General features: G+C 44.2%; 1 protein-coding gene across 1 annotated transcript in view; it reads left to right on the forward strand.

Moving 5' to 3' along the window:
• The window catches only part of APLF (aprataxin and PNKP like factor), a 59,937-nt gene that overhangs the window by 12,892 nt on the left and 21,220 nt on the right, over positions 1-25,825 (forward strand). The window contains exons 3-7 of the mRNA XM_074989444.1: positions 3,690-3,856; positions 5,719-5,908; positions 6,183-6,309; positions 15,730-15,911; positions 17,854-18,257. Of these exons, the coding sequence (XP_074845545.1) occupies positions 3,690-3,856; positions 5,719-5,908; positions 6,183-6,309; positions 15,730-15,911; positions 17,854-18,257 (1,070 nt within the window). The remainder of the gene's footprint in view (positions 1-3,689; positions 3,857-5,718; positions 5,909-6,182; positions 6,310-15,729; positions 15,912-17,853; positions 18,258-25,825) is intronic.

The following is a 25,825-nucleotide window of genomic DNA, read 5'->3' on the forward strand; positions in this document are numbered from 1 at the left end:
TTGACTAACAGCTATGGGTCTCTAAAATGTACTGCATGAATACCCACACAGCACTGAATTCCAGATGTCCTTACCTGCCTACAAAAGTACTCAGGGAAGATTCTCAAATGAACTTCTGAGCAGAAGGAAAAGGCTGCTCCATGAAGTCTCGAGGACAGATTCTGGCCAGAATATTTCAAGATGTGTCCCCCAACTGCTGTAATGATTTGGAATTTTATAGCAGGGAAGGAACTTGGTATATGAGATTGACCTAAAGCATAAATTGTGATGGTCTCTTTATTTATTTTTAGATGTAACCACTTGAAAAATGAATGGCATGGCCAGCAAAAGATTGCAATCAAAGTGTTAATTTTCTTTAAATAATCGTGATGCTTACAAAAAAAAAATAAATCCAAACATACGAGTTTAAAGCTTGTCAACAACTCATGCTGCAGGATAAACAAAATAATAGCCCTGTGGACTTGGAGAATGCATATGTTGTTTGTTGTTGTTACTTAGACTCCAAAACAGGATTTCTCAGACCTGTAGTAAACACCAAGCAAGCAGTTTTGTAGAGGTAACACACCTTAAAACCTAATTATGTAGTATAGCTCAATTTAGTTTGCAATCAAGTAAATTGTTACATTCTCCTTCGAGTGATTTGTTCATGCGCATACAAGTTGGGTGTGTGCAGACGCGTGCCCAGTTGCCAAAAACTTTTTGACCTAGCCATAGGGTTGGTGCAGCTCCTCCCTCCCTCCCCCCCCCCCCAGAGTGGTGCCCATAGGGTGACCAGTATATGTACCGCCCAGCTCACCCCCTGCTCAGTTCCTTCTCACCATGCTTTCAGTTGCTGGATTTCTCTTTTTTCTCTTAGTTCGGTTGGTAGCCATTACCTGTAAATTAGTTAGTAACTGTTAGTGTAAATAGTTTAGATAGTTTTCACTTAGTTGTTAGAGGGTCAGGGCAGGACTTTAACCTCTCTCAGTGCTTCAGTGCCAGGGAATGTCTGGCTCTCCAAGTTTCAAAACTTGTTCAAAATGTGGCAAATGAATGCCCAAGAGTGACCCACACAGGACTTGTTTAACTTGCCTCAGTGATGTACACCTTTGTGAACGTTGCTCCATCTGTAAGGCCTTCAAGCCTAGGACGCTAAAGGACAGAGTGCAACGTTTAAAAGTCTTACTAATGGAAGTGGCTTTTCACCTGGACCTTTCCCTGTGGGGGAGCTCAGAGCGGTGCATCGCCAGTGCAGAGCGCTCCAGCACTGTCAATGTGGTCAGAAAGCTCCCGGTGTCGGGACCAGGCGTCGGCGTTTAGTGCTGCAAGGCGATACAGAAGTCAGTCGCTGGTGCCTTGCAAGGAAGAGAGGCATGAATAGGGCTGGTCCCCGGAGAGGGTAAAGCCCCAAGAATCCTCCAAGGCATCTGCCAGATTGCACCATAAATTGAGTCGTGAAGTGTAGGCATTGACACCAGTGTGAGCCCATGCTCTCGGAGGCTGCCCTCAACATCGGAGGTGTTCAGTGCGGTGCAGGGCCTGTTACAGCTCATGGTTTTGGGGCCGTGAAATGCAGGAGCAGGCTGTGGGACTCCCACCTAGGGCACCTGGCACTCCCAAGGTGCCGAGGGCGGCACTGTCTGTGTCATTGGGGGCATCTCCACCAGAACAGTCACAGGGTCTGACTGTGCTGGAGGCCCATTCGATGGGCTCAACATCGATGTCTGCACCATTGCAGACGGCACCAACCCAATTCTGGGCACTGCCCACCCAGGCACCGCCCACCCAGGCACCAGGACCTACAGCTCTGGTGGTGCTGTCCCAGGTGCCAAGTTACTCCAATGTGCCCCTCACACAGTCTGCATTATATTTGGATGGTCTACCCCAGGCACTGAGCACGGCAGTGCAGGTCATGGTGCCGGGGACTCAAGGGAATTAGGATCCCTCTTGCCAGTGGGCATGGAAGGGGCAGGTACATCTTCCTTGTCCTCCCCAGATGAGGCCTTGGCTGGGTCCTCGGCATCCCCAGTCATGGAGGACGGTAGTGCCTATCAGCAGGAGCTGTGCAGGGTAGCCCAGGGCCTGGGTATACAAATGGAGGGAGTTGGGGATGAAATGTACCCAATGGCAGATATCCTCTCAGCATCAGGGTCCACAGGGGTAGCACTGCCTGTTGTTAAAACAATTGCCAGTATGGCAAAGCCAGTGTGGCAGGCTCCAGCCTCTGCCCTACCTATGGCCAAAAGGAACGAACATTGGTACTTTGTTCTTGCCCAGAGCAATGAGCACCTGTTCACCTACCTTCCCCCTGACTCCCCTGTTGTCAATGCAGCGAATCATAGGGAGAGACAGTCATATGGAGTGGAAACCACAAATTATATTGTGTTGCACTTTCTATGAAGATCTGCACACTTCAAGCTCATAAAAATTCGCCCTCTCCTCCCAATGTGGAGAGAGATGGACAGCTTTTCCCCTCCTTCCCCAAATACGAATTGCACAGACTGGGTTTTGAAGTAAACGAGAAATAAGTTAGCTACAAAAAGTAAACTTCAAGTGATTATAAGCATAACAAACAGCAAAACAGATTACTGAGCAAATAAAACAAAACATTCAAACTAAGCTTAATACGCTCAAACTGATCTGATGAAGTGGGTCTGTCCCACAAAAGCTCATCACCGAATAAATCATTTTGTTAGTCTTTAAAGTGATACATTTATGCTGCTTTGTTTTGTTTGAGTAAGACTAACACAGGTACCTCTCCGTTACACTCAAACTGGTTACACGTAATAAATGCTTACTCTATATGTGGTTTGGACAAGTTTCAGAGGTTTTTATAGCTTAGTTTATTTCTCTTTACAGTCTGGATCCTGTCTCAGCCTACGCCCTTCTTTGCCTATCCTTTGTTCCTTCATGTGTTCTTAGCAGCCTTTCTTATTGGCCAGATAGGCAATGGAGAAGAGTCCTACTTGTCTTGCTTCCCAGTCTTAAATATTTGAACAGGCTGTACATCAGACATTCCTTGCAGTGTTTTTCTTCCAGAGCATTAGTTGTATGGCTGCTATGCAGTGCACCCATAGGTTTCCATCTCAGACTGGTGATTCCTTTTTACTGTTCTTTTCTGCCACTCTTCCTTCAGCCTCTTCTTCTCTCTGATTAGTAGCTCATTGCTGCTGTGCTTGATGGCCTTCAGGATTTGTCTACACTCCAGTAAAATAGAGAAAAAAAGGCATTTCAATAACTTTATTTAAAAAATGTCAGATGTTGCAGTTCTTTTCAAGCAGGGTAATTGTGGAGGACCAGTAATTGACAGAAGACAGAGTATGATTATTGTTTTCAATTCCTTAGATATGTCAAAGACAAAGAGCACATTACCTTTTCTCTTTTTAGTGCCTTTCAGAAGGGTACACTCTTCCTAATATAGGATCAGGGTAGGGATTTCAAATTCTGCACTGTGTTCCTTCGATTTTCTTTTGAAAAGAAAATATTTTGTGTATAGATGCTTCTTGTGTTCTTTCGAAAGAGCCAGATGTTTCAAATGTACTTGCACATGTAGACTCAGCTCTCGTGTTTAACATGCAAACAATTATTCAAAGGTTGCTTTAATATGTGAAATTGTTAGTAACTGAGTCAGTGCTTCATTGTGTGATATAAGCTACTGTGATTGCTATAGTTATCATGTGATGTACCAGTATTCTTTGTTAAATTGACAGGTCCATGTAAATCCTTGTTTTTATCAATCACCTGAGAACAGCAATTTGTTACCATTGGAAACAGATGAATGGCACTCTTTGAGCCCAGGTGATAGCTTTTCCCTGCTGATAGACAAATACGTTTTCAAGGTCCTCTCTCCTCGCTCAGATATGGAAAGCACACTAAGGTAACAACATCTAATATGGAAAAACAGTAGTTATATTATTTGTAATATAAACTTTAATGATAGTTTTTCTAAGGCACAATAGACCTTGAATGAACAATAAATACATCCAAATAAACATCTGCTTAAAGTCAAGTTATATTATTTTATCTCTCTATTAAGAAGATTGGTGTAGGTACTTCATACTGCCCATCCTTTATCAACCTCTGCTAGACTCAGAAGTCCCAGTCCTGAAGCCCAGTCAGTGGATTGTTGTAGCATCTGGCAGGGAAGGAGAGGGGAATGAGAAACCTGTAAGTTTTTGTGCGTTTGTTTTTCACAGGTAAAATTTTTAAAGGCAAGGCACCCAACTCCCATTGAAAACTTTTGTCTTAGAAATTGTGGGAAAATTGAACACAGTTTTCCTCTTGAAATGTTTAACAATGTATTTAAGTAATTTTAATTTAAAAAGCAACTTTTGTTTAGCAATCACTAAAAAGATTCTACCTCCACAGGTAGAGCTCTTATTTTTAAGACATTTTAGATGTTAACTCTTTAGATCTAACTTTTTTTTCCCTGATAGAGGAACAGAAAAATGACCACAAACAGCATCCCTCAGGGGGAGAGAGGGTGAGCTACTGATGTAAAAGATTTAAACAGTTACACTGCTAATAGTAACTGCTGCATAAAAGATGGTTCTTGGAGTAACAAAAAATAATGCAGATCTTTATATTTTTCAATTAATTGTGTACTTTCTTTGATACTACACATTTTCCAAGTTGTGGAGAGGAGAGAGCTTGTCGATGGGCAAATGTTAAAGTGCAATTGAAGATCCTGAATCCTACCTTAAACCCTCAGAAATATGCTTCAGAATTTTTTTTAGAATACAAACACCTACTTTTCCTAAGGGCAATATTGCTGTCCACAAGCCTCACTGGAACAGTTTTTTAAAGCAATACCTATGTAAAGTTTCAAAAACATAGGTATCAAATTTCAGCCCAGCACAAACGTTTGTCACAAATTTCAGCCCAGCACAAACATTTGTCAGTTACCTGCTGTTTTGAGACAAAATAATGTCTGTTGAATTATACAAACATGAAAGTAGAATTTAGACCTATGCTCAAATAACTTGCTGAATTTGGGTCCAAATAAAGTGCATTATGTATACACAGCTCTACTTTACAGACCAATAACAATCTGTATTTTCTATTGGGAATAAGCTAAAATGACTGAAGGAAAAATAAGCTACTGCTATCGGGAATGATAAATACATATTTGTTTTAGATATGAGAGCTGGGAATGAAAGCTTTGGTTTTCTCTTCTCATTTTGTATTTAAAGCTTCTGATTACTACTATAATATTTTGTAGTGTATAGAATTTGAATAGCACATTTCAAAAACTGCATTCATTTTATGATAAAACTATCAGTTTCAGTTACACAGTGCTAGTATTATAAGTTCATAGTTCCTGCAGTTGAACGAAGGCACAAACCAGTTTTTTATGGTTGGTGAAGCTAATCTAATTTCACCTTGTCATATTGGTGTTTTGTATGGTGGTACCCTTAACCTCGGATTTTTCAGCCGTCCTAACTGATCATTTTGTTACTTTTTGGCAGGCATATAGTTGTTCCCTAGACGACACGTAGTGGGGAAAAAAAAATATCAAGAGGCACAATAGAGTTTATTTTAACACCACTAACGTGTAGTACATGTAATAAAGTAGAAGCTTTTATTAGTCTCTTAATATCTAAAACTTTGAGATTTGCTTCTAAGCTATGGCATTTCAGTGAAAGCAAACATTTAGAGTGCAAATAAACCTGTGTTTAAGTCAAAGGAAGATTTTGATTTTTTTTTCTCACTAAAAGATCAATTTTTATTATACTATAGGAAAAATAGCAAGATTGCAGATGAAACAGCAAATACATCCTCTTCAAGTGGTTACCCTACCAAGATGTCTTGTGAGTCATCTTTAACAGAAGTAACATCCTGTTCAAATAATAACATACAAGTGAAAGTGCATTCCCTATTAGAAAGGACAGCAGAAATTCCAAAAAATAAGACTTCATCTAAAAGTTCGGTGGGTTAAATATTTGATTTGAATATTGGAACATATCTGTATTTTTGAAGAGTGGGCTAAGAGTTGGGTAACAAAAAATTTTTGTTCTTGTCTCTACATCTCTTAAAGCTGTTCGTGGGGAGTAGGTTCTTACAAATGAAGATGCTGTTTGGAAATACAGTATCCAAAAGTGTTACTGTTATCACAAATCCCTTCAAAGTCTTTTATTTTCTTAGTTTCTGTGTCCTAAAACTAGAAGAAATAATGTGGTACTTATCAACATATATTATTTCAGCCCTTTTCTGTTAATTGTAAGGAAAATGAAGAATTAAAACCTGTCGGAAGGAAAAGGATGCTTCCATCTTGGATGTTGCAAGGAGACCTCATGGTTCAAAGTCTTTCAACTCCAGTCACTAAAAGAGGTAAGTTTGTCATACAGTACAAAGCACTTTCCTTATGATTATATGCATGTTCTCTGCATTGATCTCTTCTGTCACTATTGGAAAGTTGGGATAGAAGTTGATTATTCCTCCCCCCAGAATCTGCTGTATGTCTTCTCTGTATATTTTGACAGGTGACTAAACATATTTGCTTCTGTTGCCTCCTTTGTCTCATGTTATGGTCTCTGCAGCATGCCTCCAATGCGAATCTCACTAACAGTAATTCAGGGAAGAAGTGCTTGGATGCTAATTGCTGAGAATTTTCCTCTCTCATGGGTTGTATGTGTAAACTGAATGGTATTCACCAAATAGTGCTCCTGTGTGCACTCCACTTATTCACAGCCTGTACCTCTGATCAGAGATTTTTAGGTAGCGGTGGGTGTTTGGTCTACATATGCTCATGCTCTCTAGCTTCCTCTCCCTCCATCTTGTGTTCTGCTTTAGTGCTAAATAGTACAGCATGGGCAGCCATCCTCGGTTCCTTCTGAATTACCTTTGGCCTGAGAGGGAGCCTGAGCAGAGTCCAAGTTCAGAGTTCCTTCCCTGTATCTTAGTTTTTTCCCTCAGTTACACTGGTATTGAGTACTTCGGTCCTGCAAAACACCAGGACAACATCTAATAGTCATTCATTGCAGCTTATGTCAGTGGTATGGACCACTGTGCTAACGCACCACAAATTTTGTTTCACTAAAGATGTACTAGTTTTGAAGGTGCCTGGCTTGTCTCTGTTCAGCACTGACAAGATCTGAGTACTGGTCGCATCAGGGTCCCCTGACTTACATGTGATACCATGGCAATCTTCCCCTGGCGTCAGTGATTGTACAACCTCTGTCAAACAGTGAAGAAGGGGAGGTGGATGATGATTTATATTTAGTGTCTATGAAAGGCTCTCCATTAAAATATCATAAAACTTGCCACGCAAAAACTGCTACAGCTCCACTTTTACCACCAGGGATGCTCTCTGCCCTGTTGGTATGGACACCCTTGCACCAGCTCAGTGGCTGTGAAGACCAATTCTTGAGGACCTTGAGTGCTACTCAAACGGATAGAAGACAGTAGTCTCCTTCAGCTCAGTTATCCAGGCCTTCTGATCCTCAAGAGGAGCTGTTTGAGGAAGTGGAAGAAGGACTAGACAAGAAAGCTATTCCTGCGGCCAACATCTTGTCATCCTCTTCTGATGTAGCCATTATGCCTTCCCCACCAATTCTGGCATGCAGCTTCAAACAGCTTAAAGATCTCCTTAAGAGTTAATCCACTACTTTATAAATACTGCTTGAAGTAAGGGAGTCCAAACACAAGCAACTAGACAGATACTGCACCTGTGAAGTTTAGTAACTAGTGTGGTGCTATAGATTGATGCAGCAGTTCTATACCTTCAGGCGATGATAAAGAAGACTGTAAGCTACTCGAGGGGTCAGCATTTGCGCCTAAATCTGGCTAATTCCAAGATGTTAGACTTTATGATTGTGATCTAGAGCCAGTGGGAAGAAATCCTATTTTATTTCCAGGAATTTTTCTGAATAAAACACATCTTGTTCATTTAAAAAAATTTTTTTCATTGACGATTCAGTATAAAATACACTTAATCTTTCTTCCATTGTTCCTAAAAACCCTACTTTTCCTTTCTTCTCATTTACTTTCTCCCTGTTTTTTCTAACTTGCTGTGCCTGCTACGTTGCACTCATTGTGTGGGCTGGTGCATCACAGCAGGACCATATTAGCCCTGTTTTCCTCTCTTCTGTCTCCCTTTTAGGGTACTGCATACCTCAGAAGTCATGTATGCCAAGCTTCTTATTTTATCAAGCAGTTATTCTCACAACATTGTTTGAGGGTCTGAAGCCTGGACAACCTACAGACGTTTGGAAGTCATTGTGAGGCATCAATAATTCTGCCTCCACAACGTCTTGAAGGTCAAATGAGAAGACAAGTGCTCCAGCATTAGTGTTCCAAAAGAGACTAAGACCATCCACAATTCCACTGAACTGTTGTCCTGATGCCAGAGCATTACCTCCCTAAATAGGTCCTGTTTTCTCCACTGAAAGAAGGGTCTGTAATCTAGAAGGACAATTGAAGGATTAGGAGGACTAGCTGAAAGGTAAACTTGAAGTGCAGTATTGACATTGACACTTTGGAGACATTTGCTCAGGATCGCTCAAAATGGGAAGAAGTGCTGTGTGATGGACCCCTGCATTTTGAACTTACCTGCTGACAAGATGAGGAGAACAAGAGGTGTAGCAGAAAGGAGAGACTTGTCTCCAGGTATGACAGGAGGCTGCTGACCATGCCTGGAAGCATCTGTCCTCACTGTAATGGAACTTGTGGTTCACAGATAGGCCTTATCAACCACCTGAGCATCCACAGCTCCCATGGAAGATGATCATATTCTGTAGCAAGTGATTTCTTGTTGTCATCGTTGTTAAGCTACAATATCAGCCAAATGAGAGTCCAATATATTCTGTATTCTTTAGTCATTCATATGAAGCCCTCCTTTCAAATTATGTATTCATAGAGATTAATTTTGTACATTCAAATTTAAGAGGGAAAACAGCAAGTAAAGATAAAAACTGCAGCAGAGGTATAGGTAGTATGTAACTACTTGACTTGGCCAGGATACTAAGCTCAACACCCCTTGTGTTAGGAAAACTGTTGACCATAGTCAGAATTTTTCATCTTAGAACCCTAGACTTACAGTGACCACAAAGTTCATCTAATCTAACCCCCTGCCAAGATGCAAGATTTGTTGTGTCTAAACCATCCAAGACAGATGGCTACCCAGCCTTCCTTTTAAAACTTCCAGTGAAGGAGCTTCCCAAGATAGTCTGTTCCATTGTCCTACCGTTCTTATAGTTAGGAACCTTTTTCCTGATAGAGCAGCAGCGAAGGGCCCTGTGTCACCTTATAGACTAACAGAAAAGTTTTGAGCGTGAGCTTTCGTGAGCACAGACTCACTTCGTCAGATGCTGGTCTTGGAAATCTAACTAAGTAACTGAGTCACACTAACTCAGGGACCCATCCATGCAACAAACCTCATTGCCAGCTCTGCCCACATATCTGCATCAGCAACACCATTACAGGTCCTAACCAGATCAGCCACACCATAGTGGGTTCATTCAGCTGCACATCTACCAATATAATTTATGCCATCATGTGCCAGCAATGCCCCTCTGCTATATACATCGGACAAACTGGACAGTCTCTACATAAAAGAATAAACGCGCACAAATCAGATATCAGAAATGGCAATATACAAAAAACAATCTCCCGGGCCACACAGTAGCAGACTTAAAAGTAGCTATCCTACAGCAAAAAAATTTCAAGACCAGACTCCAAAGAGAAATTTCTGAGCTACAATTCATCTGCAAATTTGACACCCTCAGCTCAGGCTTAAACAAAGACTGTGAATGGCTGGCTAAATACAAAAGCAGCTTCACCTCCCAGATCGACTGCTGGTAGTAAGCCTCACCCTTGCTGACTGAGCTAACCCTGTTATCCCCAGCCTTGCTCTGGCTTATTTATACCTGGCCCTGCAGATTTCTAAGACCATCATCTGATGAAGTGAGTCTGTGCTCACGAAAGCTCACGCTCAAAACTTTTCTGTTAGTCTATAAGGTGCCACAGGACCCTTTTGTTGCTGTTACAGATCCAGACTAACACGGCTACCCCTCCGATACTTTTTCCTGATAGTTAATCAAAATGTGTGATGATGTAATTTGGACCCATTGTCTCTTGTTTTGCCCTCTGTGGCAAAAGTGAATAACTTGTCTCCATCTTACAAGTATCTGAGGACCATCATATTCTCTCTCTTGCCCCCCATCCCTACCTCCCCCAATCTTTTCTTTTGCTAACTAAACATACTTAGTTCCTTCAGCCTTTGCTCGTATGGCTTGCATTCCATCACTTTGGTCATCTTTGTTGCTTGCTTCTGGGTCCTTTCCAATTTCTCTTCATGCTTTTGATATTTTGGTGACTGTAGTATGAAGACAGCCTGAGACATGACCCTTTGCATTCAAGTCGTAATGTGAATCAGGACCTGCTTATATAATTTAACAAGAATAGGGCTGATAATGCAGAAATACACATTCCTAAGAAGTACTAGTCACAGAGTATTCATGCAAATACAGCCCAATATTAAGTGGGACCAAAACCTCCTGATTTCAAGGATGGTACAAAAATATTTCGCAAGGATAACAGGACAGACCCCTCCCACCCGACCGATAACACTGACCCCTCCACCCAAAAAATATACTGTCATCCTGACCTTATGTAATAGAGATGTTTCAGTCAAACAGCATGTACAAGGTGATGCATGATAAACATTTAAGGGGGCATTAATGATGTCAAAGGAGTATAAAGATGTATCTCAGAGGGAGTGTCTTTATCTAGTCTAGGAATAAATGGAAGTTCTGCCATTCTCTGAGCTGGTCCATTGCTTGTATTAGTGGTCCAGAATCTGTGGGATATTAGTGCTGTGCTTCTTTAACAGTAAACCTGGCCACGTGTCTCTTTCCCTTAACAGAGCTTGTAGTCATTGGATGATTCACTTGAGGTCTGCTGTGCCAGTTGTCCACACAGGGATGAGGTAGCACATAGAGGCTGTGTCTACACTACAGAATAACTTCAAAATTGCTTACTCTGAAGTAGAGCATCCACACACAAAATGCACGTTCCCTTACTTCAAAGTAGGCTTTCCCCTACTTCGAAGTTAACATCCACACGCAAATACTCCCTACTTTGAAGTAAGGGGACAGGAAATGATGAAGGCATGGGGTCACATGGATGACAAGCCTTTCCAGGCTCCCAGCACCCACAGCCTTCACATGCTCAAGGCTGACAGGCTGAAGACAGCAGCAGCATGTACCCAGGGGAACAGCTGGAGACCATGCCAGCTCCCCCCAACCCCATGAGGACGATGCCCTCACAATCCTGTTCAGCCTGCTGGCCGTGTTGCTCACCATGCAGCACCAGCAGCTCAGGCGGCTCGCTCGCTTGGGACCCAGCCTTGAGACCCTTACCACCCTCATGGTGCTTCAGCCCTGCCCCCGCCCCCCAAGCTGGCGCTGGTGGGTATATGCCACCAGCACCAATTGGTGGGACCAGCTGGTGCTGGAGGACTGGGATGATGAGTGGTGGCTGAGGAATTTCAGGATGACCTGACAGACATTCCAGGACCTCTGCCACTGGCTCACCCCAGTCCTCCAGCACTGAGACACCTGTATGCATCCAGCGCTCCAGGGGAAGAAGAGGGTGGCCATCGTGCTATGGCGTCTGGCCACCCCCAACAGCCACAGATCCGTCGGCCACCAGTTTGGTGCAAGCAAGACAATCATTGCAGCAGTGCTGAAGGAGGTATGGCCAGCCCTCACCATGGACCCACGTTGGGGAGGGGATGACTGGGCAGGGGGCACCTGGTGGGGGGTGTGGGTCTCCCAGTCTGGTGGTTATGGATGCCGCCCCCCCGGCCCTTCCCCTACAGGTCGTTCAAGCCATCAACACAGTGCTGCTGCGATGAGTCATGACCCTGGGGGACCTGGACACTGCCCTTGCTGGGTTCATGGACCTGGGCTTCCCTAGCTGTTTTGGAGCCCTGGACAGGACTCATATTGGGATCTGGGCTCTGGACCACAGCGGGGACGCCTACATAAACAGGAAGGGGCACCACTCAGTGGTACTCCAGGCCCTGGTAGATGCAAGGGGCCATTTCCTGGAAGTGTGTGTGGGGCGGCTGGGCAGGGCCCACGATGCCCAGGTGTTATGGAGTTCATGGCTGGGACGCCGGATGCAGAAGAGCATGTATGTCCCCCCACAGGAGCTCCCACTCAGGGACATCACGATGCCCCCCTGTATCGTGGCTGACGCCGCGTACCCACTGCATCCGTGGCTTATGTGGCCCTATACTGGATACACCACACCGGCCCAGGGCATCTGTAATGGTCGCATCAACCATGCCAGGGGCACAGTTGAGTGGGTGTTCGGGAGGCTGAAGGGGAGGTTTTGCTGCCTCCTGAATGTCCCCGCAGTCATTGCTGCCTGCTGTGCCCTCCACAACTTTGTGGAGGGCCACTGGGAGTCCTTCATGCAGGGCTGGGCCACGGAACAGCCGCCCGCTGCCCTGTTCCATGAGGCACAGTAGGATGGGGTCAGGGTCTGGGATGCCCTGTGCCGAGCCTTCACACAGGGCCAGCCCTGACACCCCCACACTCCACCACACCACCCTGCAGCCCTCACCACACACCCAGCCACACACCACACCACACCACCCTGCACCCACACCCCCTAGGAAGCACCAGGTACATGGGCTAGGGTGGGAACGGTAAGCTTTAATGGGGGAAATAAAGTAACATACCATACAGAATGGAACGTGGAAACCTTCGTGTGCACGGGGGGACTGGTTGGCAGTGGTGGAGGTGGGGGCTTGAGAGGGGGACCAGGATGGGGGACCGAACTGGGAGGGGGCTTGGGTGTGGCCTGGACTGGAGAGGGGGGCCAGGAGGCGGGTTGGGTCAGATGGTTTGTGGCGTGGGGGGTGGGGAGCCGCGTTGGCCACAGCTGCCCCGGGACCAGGATCCCCTGCGGGGCCGTGACAGGGTCAGGACCACAGGGAGGTAGGACTGTGGAGGACGAGCCACTGGGGCTGTGCCCCCACGGGGTCTGCAGGAGGAGCCACTGGGGCTGGGCCAGGAGTGCCTGCCTCCATCAGCAGCCACTGGGCCAGCTCAAGGCACTCAGCTGGTGACAGGTTTGCCACACGTTGGGCAGCGGCTGGAGGGGTGGCTGTGGGATGGGCTGGTGAGGGGGCGGGAGACTGGGCGAGGTGACAAGCCAAGGCCTGGACCACAGCATCCATGCTGTTGGCCAGCCTCATCCTCACATCTCTCACTCCATCACCAGCCTTTCCCACAGCATGCTGGTCAGCTCCTGCACGACCGCCTGGTTGGCGGCCACCTCTTCATCTCTCCACCGCTGTCTCTGAGGGCCCCGTCCATGGCCGTGGGGGGATGTGGGCTGGGGTGATGGGGTGGCCCCCCAGCCTTCCGCAACCGTGGCCCGCTCAGGACTGCAGGGATGGCCAGCTGGCAAGGGATCTGTTGGAGATAGGAGGGGACCGGGGGACGGACCGTGAGTGCTGGCTCCTGACCTGGGGCGGGGGGCTGGGTCTCCCACTCCCTTGCCCCCCCGCCCCGCCCCGCCCCGCCCCCCTGCTGCCTGCTGGCCCCTGGGATCCTGGATGCCCAGGGGTTCTCGCTTGGCAAGGATCTGCCTGTGCTCCCACCCCACCTCAGGTGTGTGGACTGTGGGGCTATTCTTGGGGGGGCTGTCCCCATCCCTTGCAATGTCCCATTCACCCCAAATGTACCGGCTGTGACCTCTTGGGGCTGGGGTTGGGGTGAGGCCTGGCTGGATGATGCCTGGCTCAGTGTTCTGGAGGGGAGGGCAATGACGAGTGTCCCATTGCTGGAGCCCCTGTCATTGCCCTTGGTCTCAGCAGGACAGTCTCCATGCGGGGGACTGATGGTGCCAGAGGGGCCCGCCTCCTCGCTGCTGTCCACAGAAGGTGGGAACAGTGGTGTCCACAAGGTGCTCTGGGCTGGCCACCTCCCTTGGCCCCAGGAGCCTGTGCAGCTCCTGGTAGTGGGGGCAGTGCACGGGCTGGGCCCCCGACAGGCTGGCAGTGTCACGGGCCCTGATATATGCCTGGCGCAGTTGCTTGACTTTAGTTTGGATGCTGCTACCAGGGCAGCCAGGATGTTCTCGGGTGGCGAGACCGCTGGCCAGCCAGTCAAATGCATCAGCATTGCTCTGGTGGGTTCCGGTTTGCTGCAGGACCTCCTCCTCCCACCACAGATCTAGGAGGTCTTTCTGCTCTGCTTCTGTCCGGGGGGGCGTCTCCTCCTGGCGCCACCCTTGCCTGGGCCCTGTGAGTCCTGGGACCCCTTCTCTGGAGTCCCCGGAGGGGGAGGGGGATCCTGCCGTGCAGCAATGGTGGGTAGGGGCTGCCGAGGCTGGCAGGTGCTTCAAGCAGGGTCAGTCCAGGGCAGAGCTCATGCTTCCCTGCTTATGGCATGCTCTCAGCTCCCTGCCTGAGGTTGCCAGGGAGCTGCTTCCTTTAAGGCAGCCTGCAGGGACCATAGAGCCCTGCCTGGGCTGGCCAGCCTGTCTCCATCCTCTGGGGAAGTGGGGGGGCCTTCTTGGAGGACTCCTTACTTCGAAGTAAGCAGTGCAGAGTGTCTATGCACATTAACTTTGAAGTTACAGGTCAAAGGAAGCCACTACTCCATTCCCAGGATGTTACGAAGTAAGGAAAAGCAGGTGTAGACGCTCTGCAGTCTACTTCAAAGTAGCCCCTTACTTCGAAGTTGATTTGTAGTGTAGACACAGCCAGAGAGAACATACGCATGCAGCTAAATATCTGTCAACATCTGATGACGGTGACCAAAACTGGACAATACTTCAGTTGAGGCCAAACCAGCTCAGGATAGAATGTCTCCATCACCTCTTGTGGTTTTCATTCTGCTGGTTAATGCAAACAAAAATAGTTTGATTATTTTTTTTAACAGTGACTCATGAATGCAATATGTTGAGGACTGTGATCCACTACAGCTCCTAGATCCTTTTCAGCCATACTGCTGCTTAGTCAGTTTCCTCCTAATTTGCATTTGATCTTTCATCCTTAAGTTTAGCATCTTACCTATGTCTTTGTTGAATTCATTTTGTCTGTCATCCAGGTCTCCAGTTTATCAAGTTGTCTTTTGAATTTTCATTCTATCTTCCTAAGTGTTTGCAACCCCCAGCTTTGTCTTGTCTGCAAATCAGATCAGTATACTTTTCATTCCTACATCCAAGTAATTAATAAAGATTTTAAACAACACCAGATTCAGAAGACCAGATCTCTCTAGTACCCCACTTGAGCCCAACCTCCGATTTAAGCATAATCCATTCATAGTTATTTGTGAACTGTGTAATCAGTTATGTACCCACTTGGTGGTCACACCACCGAGCCTGTATTTCTCCAGCTTTGTTATCAGAATGTGATGTGGGACTGTCAAAAGCTTCGCTGAAGTCCAGGTATATTATGTTCACTGCATTTCACTCCATTCACCAGCCCAGTTATTCTGTCTAAAAAAGAAATCAAGCTGGTGTGCATAATTTGTTCTTAGTAAATCTCTGCTGTCTTCTCGTAATTATCCTTTCATCCTCCAGGTATTTGCAGACTGAATGTTTTATATCTTGTGCTAATAGCCTTTCAGATATTGAAGTCAGACTGATTAGTCTGTAGTTTCCCAACTCCTCCTATTTTAAAGATGGGCACTGCTTTTAGATCTCCTCCATTCTTCTAGGACCTCTCTGGAGGGCTTAAAGGTTGCATTCAAGGTTGGATCCCATAAATGTTCCCTTTTCTTTAAGGTGGTGGAGTAACAAGAGGGAGAGGAAAAAGCAGCATGGAACAGTCAAGAGCAAATGGAGAGGAGAGAAAACGGTCATCTTCTGAAGAGCATTCAGGGGATTTCAAAGAGATCAAACAAGATCAAATTAAAAAATGCAAAACTACTGAAGAGGAAACCATGATTTCCCCCATCAAAGGTAATGTTTGTGTGTGTTGCTAAGCCCCATTATTTCAAGGGTTATTGAAATGCAGTTAGCAGCTCTCATGCCTTATAATTGGTTCATCTCTTGTATTATAACCTTCAGCTTTTTATCTCATGATAAAAAGTTTTTCCCAGATAAAACTTGCCTTATTGGTGTTGTACAAACTAGAAACAGGAATTACCATGTTTAAAGTAAAACGAGGAACCTAAACTAATCAAGTACTGTTAATGTGGTTTTATTGATAGGCTGTCACCCCTACAGCTAACTGCGCTATCTGTATCAACATTTTGGTGTTTTTTGCCAGAGTGTTGTGGGGAAAAATGCACCACAGGTGGCCGTGGGTGTGTGATGTTATCTCAAAGTACACTATCCTCTTTCCCCACCCCACTTCCACCCCCGCTGCCATTGAAAACAAACATCCATTTTTTCCAAAGCCTGCCCTTGAATCAGGAAACTATGATTGCTACCATCAGCGATGGCTATTTGTGCCAGTCCGCCCAGAGCACAGTAGACTGGCAAAGTTGAGGAAGCAGTAGAAGATAATAAAGTTGAGGAAAGTGAAACCCTTGAGAGTATTGTCAATCCCACATATCGAGCTGACTGTGCCCTGTTAACAGGTACCTCAGTTTTCCCCTGGTAAAAACACCTTTCACGGGGCAGGGCAGCACACCAGGGAGCTGTTTTCTCCTGGTAAAAATGCAGCAAACAGGCCACTTGTGAGACCACACGCCTTGGGAAGGAAGAGTACTGTAGCAGTGTGCGTAGGCAGGGGGGCTAGCCCAGAATAATGATGTCCAGGGCTGGCCCCCCGCCCCTGCAAACTCAGCTGGCAGGGAGACCAGTCCAAAATCGTGATGTGGCTGGGGTCAGTCTCCCAAAGCTCAGCTGGTAGGGGCCAGGTGAGGCACCTGTTAACATGGTCCAATCAGCCAAATATAGCTGCTGAGGGAGCCTTCCCACATGTTGCCTTACAGGGGCCAGCCAGCCCCAGAAAATCTTTGCTGTAGCAGGAGCCTTCCCCCGGTGACAGTCCCTGAAAATATTTCCTGCAGAGAAACCTTCACCCCTCGCAGGCCAGGACATGGTGCTGTCTGGAAAGCGTAGTCTGCTCTGAGCCACCACCATGGCAGTGGCTAGCCACGTGGTGTGGTTGGGTGGGAGATAGACCACCCACCTATGACTGCGTTGTGCCTATGGGGGAGAAGGGCTACCCCATACAAATTGGAACCAGAGCACCATCCCTTCCACCTCAGTTTTGTAAGTGGTCTCTCAGTCCCTTCATGAATCTAGCCCAACAAATTCAAAAGTTTAATTTTGGAGATGTTGAATAAAATAGTTTCAGCATTTCTGTGTGTGGTGGTTTTTTTGTTTTGTTTTTTGTTTCCCCCCACCCACCTGAAACCATTTGTCAAAATCTGTGATTTATGAATGTTTTGATTTGACCCAAATCTGCATTTTGGACTGAAAAGTTTTTCAGCTACCTTTTTTTTTTTTTTTTTTTTTGGTGTGCTGTAGTCTAGATAGCAAACAGGGGAGCACATGTTTTACTCACCGGATACCATAAAAGTTACTGAGATGAAAAGGCTATACTATGTGTATACAGATGAGTGTATTTATATCTGAGACACAAAGATATTACAAAATTAAAAGGAAGAGTTTGTTAGCCAAAGATTCTGGCTCTGATCACAATAGCCATTGACGAACTCTAATCCCTTTCTTGATATAGGGTCTTGCACTCCAGGATCCGATTTTAAATTTTTATTAAAAACACAGGAAAGACTTTCTCTTCCTCTGTAGGAGCATACATCCTGAATGCTTATGATGACAGAATTTGAAACCTGATTACATTTAGAAGTACACTACTCATTAGTGGGCCACAGCATTGGTTGCACAGTGAGGCACTCTAAGGCTTATTGTAATCTTTTATTTTCTATTTTGCAGGATGCATCTAGAATATCTCTTACTAGAGCTGTTGGAAAAGTGGAAGAGAATGAAAGTAAGACTCAGTCACAAGGGATTGAAAGTTCTGTTGAGAAAAGTGATTGTCAGCTCCACAGCAAGAAGTCTGATCACAGGCTAGATGCAGAAAGCCAGCTCTCCACTGAAGCAAATAAAATGAATGAAAGAGAAACCACAGAGAAGATTATCCATTCAGCAAGCCAACAGACTCACCAGGACATGCCATCCTGCTCTCATGTTTCCCTAGCTGAGACTCGAGCATTTGATTTAAATGAGGATCCTAAAGCTGAAGATTTTAATTCAGCCAGAAGCATGGATGCTCAAAAGGCTTCTAACCAAAGCAAGCAGAAGAGGACACCCTGTATGTATGGGACAGACTGCTACAGGTAAAGTGGAATTGTAACTAGGTTAGATTCAAAGTGCTGCTAGCAAGTCACTGCTTACTCCAAATGGGAAATAATGGCAAAATCGTTAGCCTAACTTTTTAAAATGTATAAAAGCAAAGTATTAGTAAAGATAAAATAGAGTAGCCATCTTTTTTGAAGAATAAACAGGGTTATTCAGAAAATTCTACTGACCAGTCCATATAACAGCAGGAGGTGAAATAGTTCAGCAAATTAGAAGGCACAGTTCAATAAACAGTAGAACAGCTTGCACCCAGCAGTCTAGTTCAGTAGGGAAAATAAACTGAGTTGGAGAGAATTGCCAGTATGTATTTTATTCACAATTTTTTGAAGAAATTGTGATATTTTGTGTGTTCATTTATTGAAGCAACTGCATGTTCTGCTTTCCCCTACAGTTGATTTTTCTATGAGGAATATGCTGATGGGAGCACCACTCTAGGTGTACTTGCACTCTTGATGAGAGATTTCTCATAGACATGTCTGTTTTGGGTGGTCAGCTCAGTGTGTTGCTGGTGGTGTATAGCCCTGCACATGTGAACTGCTCTTGGTTTCTTCCCTACCTCCTGAACCCAAGATGGAACTCTGGCATTTGTCTTCATTGACTGTGTTCGCAGTTCTCCGTATCAGCTATCTGCCCCCAAAAAGCTTCTGTTCTTGGTGCCTTCAGCTACTTCAGAATTATCCTCCAATCCAATACCCATAAAGCTGCTGGTTCCTCAGGTATGGAGGGCACCACTAGACCAAAGGACAGCAAAGTGGCAGATCTGGAGAAATGATCAGTACTTTCAGCAGATGAGGGCAACAAGAGGAACTCTGTTTGTTTGCTTTCTTGGTACTGTAGAAGGCTGCTCAGGCCCCTACTGCACTTCCCTTAGAGCATCCAAGACTCATTGTATTGTCAGCTCTGTTGGCCACTATTATATCCGTGGAGACCAGGGACTTGATACTTCAGGAATTCTGTTTTTCTCAAGACCTGGGTGTATTTTTGGATGCATGATTCTCTGCTGTTAAGCTGTGGCATATTTTCATAACCAAGAATACTGAAAATTCACCCAGTACTGATGGTTTCACCACACTTCTCTGGGCTCTTCATCATTCTGTAGTGAGTTTGAGGAAGAGAGTCTGATGATCTTGCCTCATTAGCTCAAATATGAGTCCAAGACTGCTCTCCGCATGCTTATAGGGGGTCCTTTTCAGAAGTCTGAGACTATGACCATTTGTGCCCCAAGGTTGTAGCCTTCATCATGCTAGTTTGAGCACCCATTGGTGCCCTTTCTATGCCATACTGTGATCCTTGGATGGCCTGTTACTAGAGGGTTTTTTTTTTTTTGCAGGATTTCAAGCACCACCCATCACAGAGAGAGGCAGCATTCATTGCCTGTCCTCTTTAGGAGTCCTGATCCTCAAGAAGACACTTTTGAGGAGCTGTAAGTTAAAACCTCCTCCACCCAATATCTTCTGAGGTAGCAGTTTGGTTGCCTCCTCCGTCCTTGTTAGATGACTTTAATCAGTTTCATGAGCTGATCAAGAGAATTGCTATCTCCTTGCATGTCCCAGTCAAGGAAGTGAAACAACCTCTGCTTAAGATGCTTAACATCCTTCATGCAGCCTCATCGTCTGGCATAGTCTTAACAGTCAACGAGGTCCTTCTGAACCCTGTAAAGATTGTTCAGGTCATCTGAGCTATTAATCCATCTGCCGGCAAAAGAGCATATGAAAAATACTACATTTCAGCAAAGGACTGAGTTTCCTAGTTCATTGGTGGTTAATGCAGTTCAACTAGGAAGGCAGCCCCATCCACAAATCAATGTCACATGATAAAGATCATCTGCATCTAGGGCCTGCTTGGTAGAAAAATTTGTCAGCCTCCTTACAATTTAAAATTGTGAACTACAAAGTGTTAATGGTGAAATGTAATCATATATAAACTGAACTCTTGTTGATGACCTACTGGTGGAGCATAGAGAGCAATTCCAGGCAATTGGGCAAGGTCAGCTTGAGAGAATATCATCACAAGCAGCTCTGGTGATGTTGTCACCTGTTTGATTTCTACACTGGCAGTTCTGAAAAGGGCTTCTTGATTCCAGGTTTCCAGATTTTTTTAAAGAAGACTTTTATACATCAAAAGGGAGGCCTTTCACTGTATCTATCTGCAGACCATGCATATAATTCCCTTTGTGCCTAACTAAAGAACTCTAAGGCTACTTTTGCATTTGTTGGGATATCTACGCCTGCCTATAAGGGAATATTCAGCAAGTTCCAGATAGCTGAGAGATCCCATTCTACCCAATTCCCAACCTCCGAGATGTTGTATGTACCACATCGGAGTCACTAGAGTAGGAAACCATTCCCTTCTCAGCCTTTGCTGCTTGAAAGTGAAAAGGTGAGAGGTCAATCTCTTTACATTAGTCAAGCATCATACTGTGGTTTGGGACTACAGTCTGGTTCTTAAATGTTTTATAAGACCATCATTTAAACTGATGATTACCTGTTCACTCCTCCATTTATCAATGAAAACTGCATTCCTGACAGCCACCATGTAGGCAAGCCCCCTTTAACAGTATTTTTACCTAAAATCTCCAAGTTCCATATCAATCTACCCCACTTACTTGCCAGTCTTCCTCCCTAAACTTCACCTAGGCAAACAAGAGGCACTGTTGCATACCATTCTTTCTGGATAGGACTAAGCCCTTAAGAAAGACTCCCTAATCGTTTCTCACTCAGATGTATCAAAAGGGTCTGCAGTCTCTAATCAAAGACTTTCCAGTTGGATGTCTGACTGCATTAATTTTTGCTATGAATCTTGTGTTCAAGTACCTTTGCACATATGAACTCAATCTACAACATCCATTTATATCTCTCTAGCATTTCTTAAAAACCTGATATTTATTGAATTAGGTAGAGCTGCTACTTGGACATATATTCATGTTTGCTGAATACTTTGCAGGAACTTATGGCTGCTTCGAATACTGTTTGTCTTTGGTTTTTTCACTATGTACTCTTTTTTTTTTTTTTTTCTGACACCCCTTCCACCTTTAAAGGGAACTGATCAGTAGGTACCTGTCAGGGAGCACCCCTATGGAGGGGACGCATTTCAAGCAATCACAGTGACTGCAGAGGTCTTCATGTACTCTGACATGCTTTTGTTTTACTATATTTGGTGTATATTTGTTATTAACAATCTTAAATTAAAATGGTTTGCATGTTAGTTCTTGCTTAGAAAATAAAATGGAACAATGCAGAATTTAGAAACTCTGAATCATCTCTGGGCTCTCTTTATCTCTTCTGCAATACCAAGCCAAAGACAGCTTCAGGACCTTTCTAAGACTTGTTTAGTCCTGGAAAGCGTATGAGCTGTGCAAAATGTTGGAGTACTTCCTGTTTATGAATGTCTTGAGAAGCCTTTATTAGTGATTCCTTTGGTCCCCCTCGTCCTCTTCTTGCCCAGCTGAGAACCACAGCTTCGTTTTCCTTTATTTCTGCTGCCACCTGCCTTACAATGCCTTAGGAATTGCCCCATGGTGTTCCTTTGTGCAGGGCAAAGAGAAGTAGAGGGCAGAGACTTAACAGTAACAAAAGGCTTGTTCAGCCATGACTATTGTTAAGTTAGACGACAAAGTTGACAACCAAATAGGAATAAGGGAATTTCGAAATGTGCAGCATCCTTTCGAAAAGGACCCCGTGTAGATGAGCCACATGTGAACGAAAATGGCACTTTTGAAGTGCCACGGCTGCCATTATGCTAATGAGGCGCTGCATATTCATTGCAGCACCTCACTAGCATATCCCAAAGTGTCTCATCAGCATCCCCCTTTTGAAGGAGCGGGGCTAGTGTAGATATAGCCTCTGAGGAACTCCCTCAATTCAGTCTTTTAACGTTGCTGCTGACAATAAGAACTAAAGAAAAAAACTTGTCTGTACGACACACTTGTTCTTCCTATGCCTTTGGCCGTTCCTTTTCATGTTAAAAACCACAAACAAGGCAGTTTCTTTACCTAGAGAGCTGGAGGCACTTCAGCTAGAGGGAAAAGCCTGGTGATCAACTCTCATCCCACCCATCATATAATCAGGCTTTGAGATACTATCTTCAGATTCAGGACCAGTGATACTGCATGACCTCTTGTTTGCAATGCATTAGTGCTCAGAAGTGGCAAACGAGGCTCTGTACAAAATATTTTATGTAAATAGTACAAAACTCCCAGTTTCAAGGCGCTATTCTGTAAATAGACAGCAGATAGTGGAAAAGCTGTATATCTTCATTTTCCAGGTAAGGAATGTTCCAAGGTCCAAGTGTATGTGTGCTACACCCAAGTAACTGAACGCTGATCTCCAAAGTCCCACGTCAGTGCTTTTAACAGAGTACCATCCTTTGTCTTGTAAGAGAGTAAGCCGTGCTAGTCCTATACACTATCAAAACAAAAAGCAGTCAAGTAGCGCTTTAAAGACAAGCATAAACTACTTTGCTAGTCTATAAAGTGCTACTTGACTGCTTTTTGTTTTGATCCTTTATCTTAAGTAATCTCCTCTGTTAATTTACTGAGTGGGAGTCTAGAAGCTGTTGCACCCTTTCCTTTATATAGGGACAACAGCCTCACCAATGGTCTGGTATTTCCTGTCTGTGCTTGTTAGAAGGGACAGATATGGAACATGTGGCCTGATTTGACAGACCAGAACCCCAGAACCCTCATTAGCATATTTCGGGCTATGTATTACCATGCCACTTTCAAAGAAAGTGGCCTGTGTAGAAGCGGTCTTTGAGTTCTCTCTTTTAGTAAGCAACCCACACACTGAGGTGTGATTCAATGTCCCACGTATGGCCCCTAGAGTACGCACAGAGAGAGAGAATGTTTTTCCTCTGCAGCCTTAGTTGAGCACAAGGAGGCGTTTATCTCAAACTGTTGAGACACCTGTACTAAGCTGCGGAGGTCCAAGGTTCTAGTCTGCATGTTGGCAGTTACACAATGATGGAATGTATTTTAATAGGTTCATGCTAATATGTCAGAACTTTACTCAATTGCTTCAGGTTTACAATCAATATTGTAATAGCTGTAATAGGAATGACTTTGACTGCATTTTTGTTAATGTGATTTCATCAGTGGTGATTGTGTAACAGCAAAATCATCTTTAAAAAATGTTAGAAATGAGTTTGCTTGCATACCTATCAGATGCCTTCTAGGAAATAAATGATAATGAAAATCCAGTCTACTGACTGAAATCAGCTATATTCAGTTTATAATTGGTTCCGTTAAAGAACATCTAGCTAGTCAGGAATTTTAAAAAACTGTAGCAAATAGTTTATTGTCACAGCAGGAGGGTTTTGCTGATGGTTAATTCCAGTGATTTTTGGTAACTTTGTCAAGTTTGTTCATATGTTGGTTTTGTTTTTCAGCAAATGGGTCTATAATAACTAAATTCTGAAAATGACCATAAAACTTCAGTTACATTAAGTGTAATTTAAAGCTTTTGTAAGACATAGCTTGAGAGTTTTTTGTAAGGTATATAAAATATTCTTGTAAATAATGATTCAGTTTACAAACTCCAAAAAAAAAAATGTAGCTTTGGTCAACTGAACATTAGAGTTCCCCACTGTCCCGAACTTTTTAGAATTCTCATATCTCAACAATATACCCTCCAGGTCATTCTCTGGTGTAATGAATGTGGTGTTCCTTTACTTTTGTCTGAATTTCCTGTGCCTTAGAAAAGTAGAAGGTTAATTGTTAGTAAAGCAAAAGGGAGAATAAATAGGTTGTTCTTTTGCTATGAAGAAGGGAAACATTGGCCTATATATGGTATATAATTTGATGCTTTCACTAGAGCCCTTCATGTATAGAAAATTTGTATCTGTATCTTAATCTGAAAAAAAATATGATCCATGCATATCTGCATCTGTATTAGTGGGTGTAGATGCCCATGGATATAAAGTGACCATCCATGGATTTGCAGGGCTCGAGCTCACAGTATGCATGCTGGGTAATGTTGGGCAGAGCGTGAAACAAAAACAGAAAAACTAGGACTCGATCAGACACAACATGTAACTGCTTCGCACATAGTATGCAATTTGGTAGTCAGTTAAATCAGCCAGTGCGCCAAACTGATGGAACAAAAAATTATCAGAAAAATCTGCTCTAGTAAAAGGCCTATTATTCATTATCCTCATGTTTTGCATAAAGTATCTAGAAAAAAAATCCCTGACATCTCTTAAAATACTGCAATTTCTACAAATGACTACTTTTGTTGTTGATGTATTGGATAGAAACCTACTGTTCTCCAAATCTTGTAGCAGAAATGGACATTGATAGAAATTCAAGAGCATTCATTTTCTTGTGGACCACTATGTAAACTATGGTAATTATAACTTGATGGTCTTCAGTTCACCTTGCTTACCTTGCTAACAAATTGAACCAAATGCCTCTAGAAAGGTTTGCTTTCATCTTATTTTTTTGTTTAAGAATAATTAAGTTGATTCCCTGAAACAACGTCAGTTTGGTAGCTCTGAATGTGACAGAAGGATTAGTGATGATCTCTGAAGATTTTGGTTATAGTTTTAAAAATTAAAATAACTTAAGTGCAACCTAGAGTGTCTTTTTGCAGATTGTCACTTGTAAAGTCTGTATGCACTGTGTGCCAAGTGGGTAGAGGAGACAACTAAAGATGAATAGTAACAGAGAGATGACCGTGCTAGTCTATATACTATCAAAACAAAAAAGCAGTACAGTAGCACTTTAAACACTAACCAAATAACTTATTAGGTGATGTGCTTTTTTGGGACAGACCCACTTCTTCAAGTCATAGCCATACCAGAACAGACTGGATGGACTTTTTCATTCCTGTGGTATAGCTGACAATAACTTACTGTGTGACTTGACAGATCCCTTGTCAGTTAACCCATTTATAGTACAGATACATTTGCATTCTTTTAAAGTCCTTGTATAACATAAATATAATATACCGTTTTAACTTCTGGTCTCAGATGTAGTAGGAGCTTACCAGGTTCAAACTTTTGAATTTCTACTAATGCTTGAGTCCTGGGGCTGGCCTACGATGAGTTTAATATGATAGAATAGAGCATTTGCAGAAGTTACAGCTGAAATCTTCAGATTTCTCAGTATGACAGCATTGATGCACTGAGGTTGATAGTATCCAGTGGCTGTCGTGGTTGTGTAGATCAGCAATTCTCACACTAGGGCTACGTCTACACGTGCAGCCAACATCGAAATAGTCTATTTCGATGAATAACGTCTACACGTCCTCCAGGGCCGGCAACGTCGATGTTCAACTTCGACATTGCTCAGCCCAACATCGAAATAGGCGCAGCGAGGGAACGTCTACACGTCAAAGTAGCACACATCGAAATAGGGATGCCAGGCACAGCTGCAGACAGGGTCACAGGGCGGACTCAACAGCCAGCCGCTCCCTTAAAGGGCCCCTCCCAGACACAGTTGCACTAAACAACACAAGATACACAGAGCTGACAACTGGTTGCAGACCCTGTGCCTGCAGCATAGATCCCCAGCTGCCGCAGAAGCAGCCAGAAGCCCTGGGCTAAGGGC

Source organism: Carettochelys insculpta, chromosome 3, assembly GCF_033958435.1.
Source record: "Carettochelys insculpta isolate YL-2023 chromosome 3, ASM3395843v1, whole genome shotgun sequence".
Classification (NCBI taxonomy): domain Eukaryota; kingdom Metazoa; phylum Chordata; order Testudines; family Carettochelyidae; genus Carettochelys; species Carettochelys insculpta.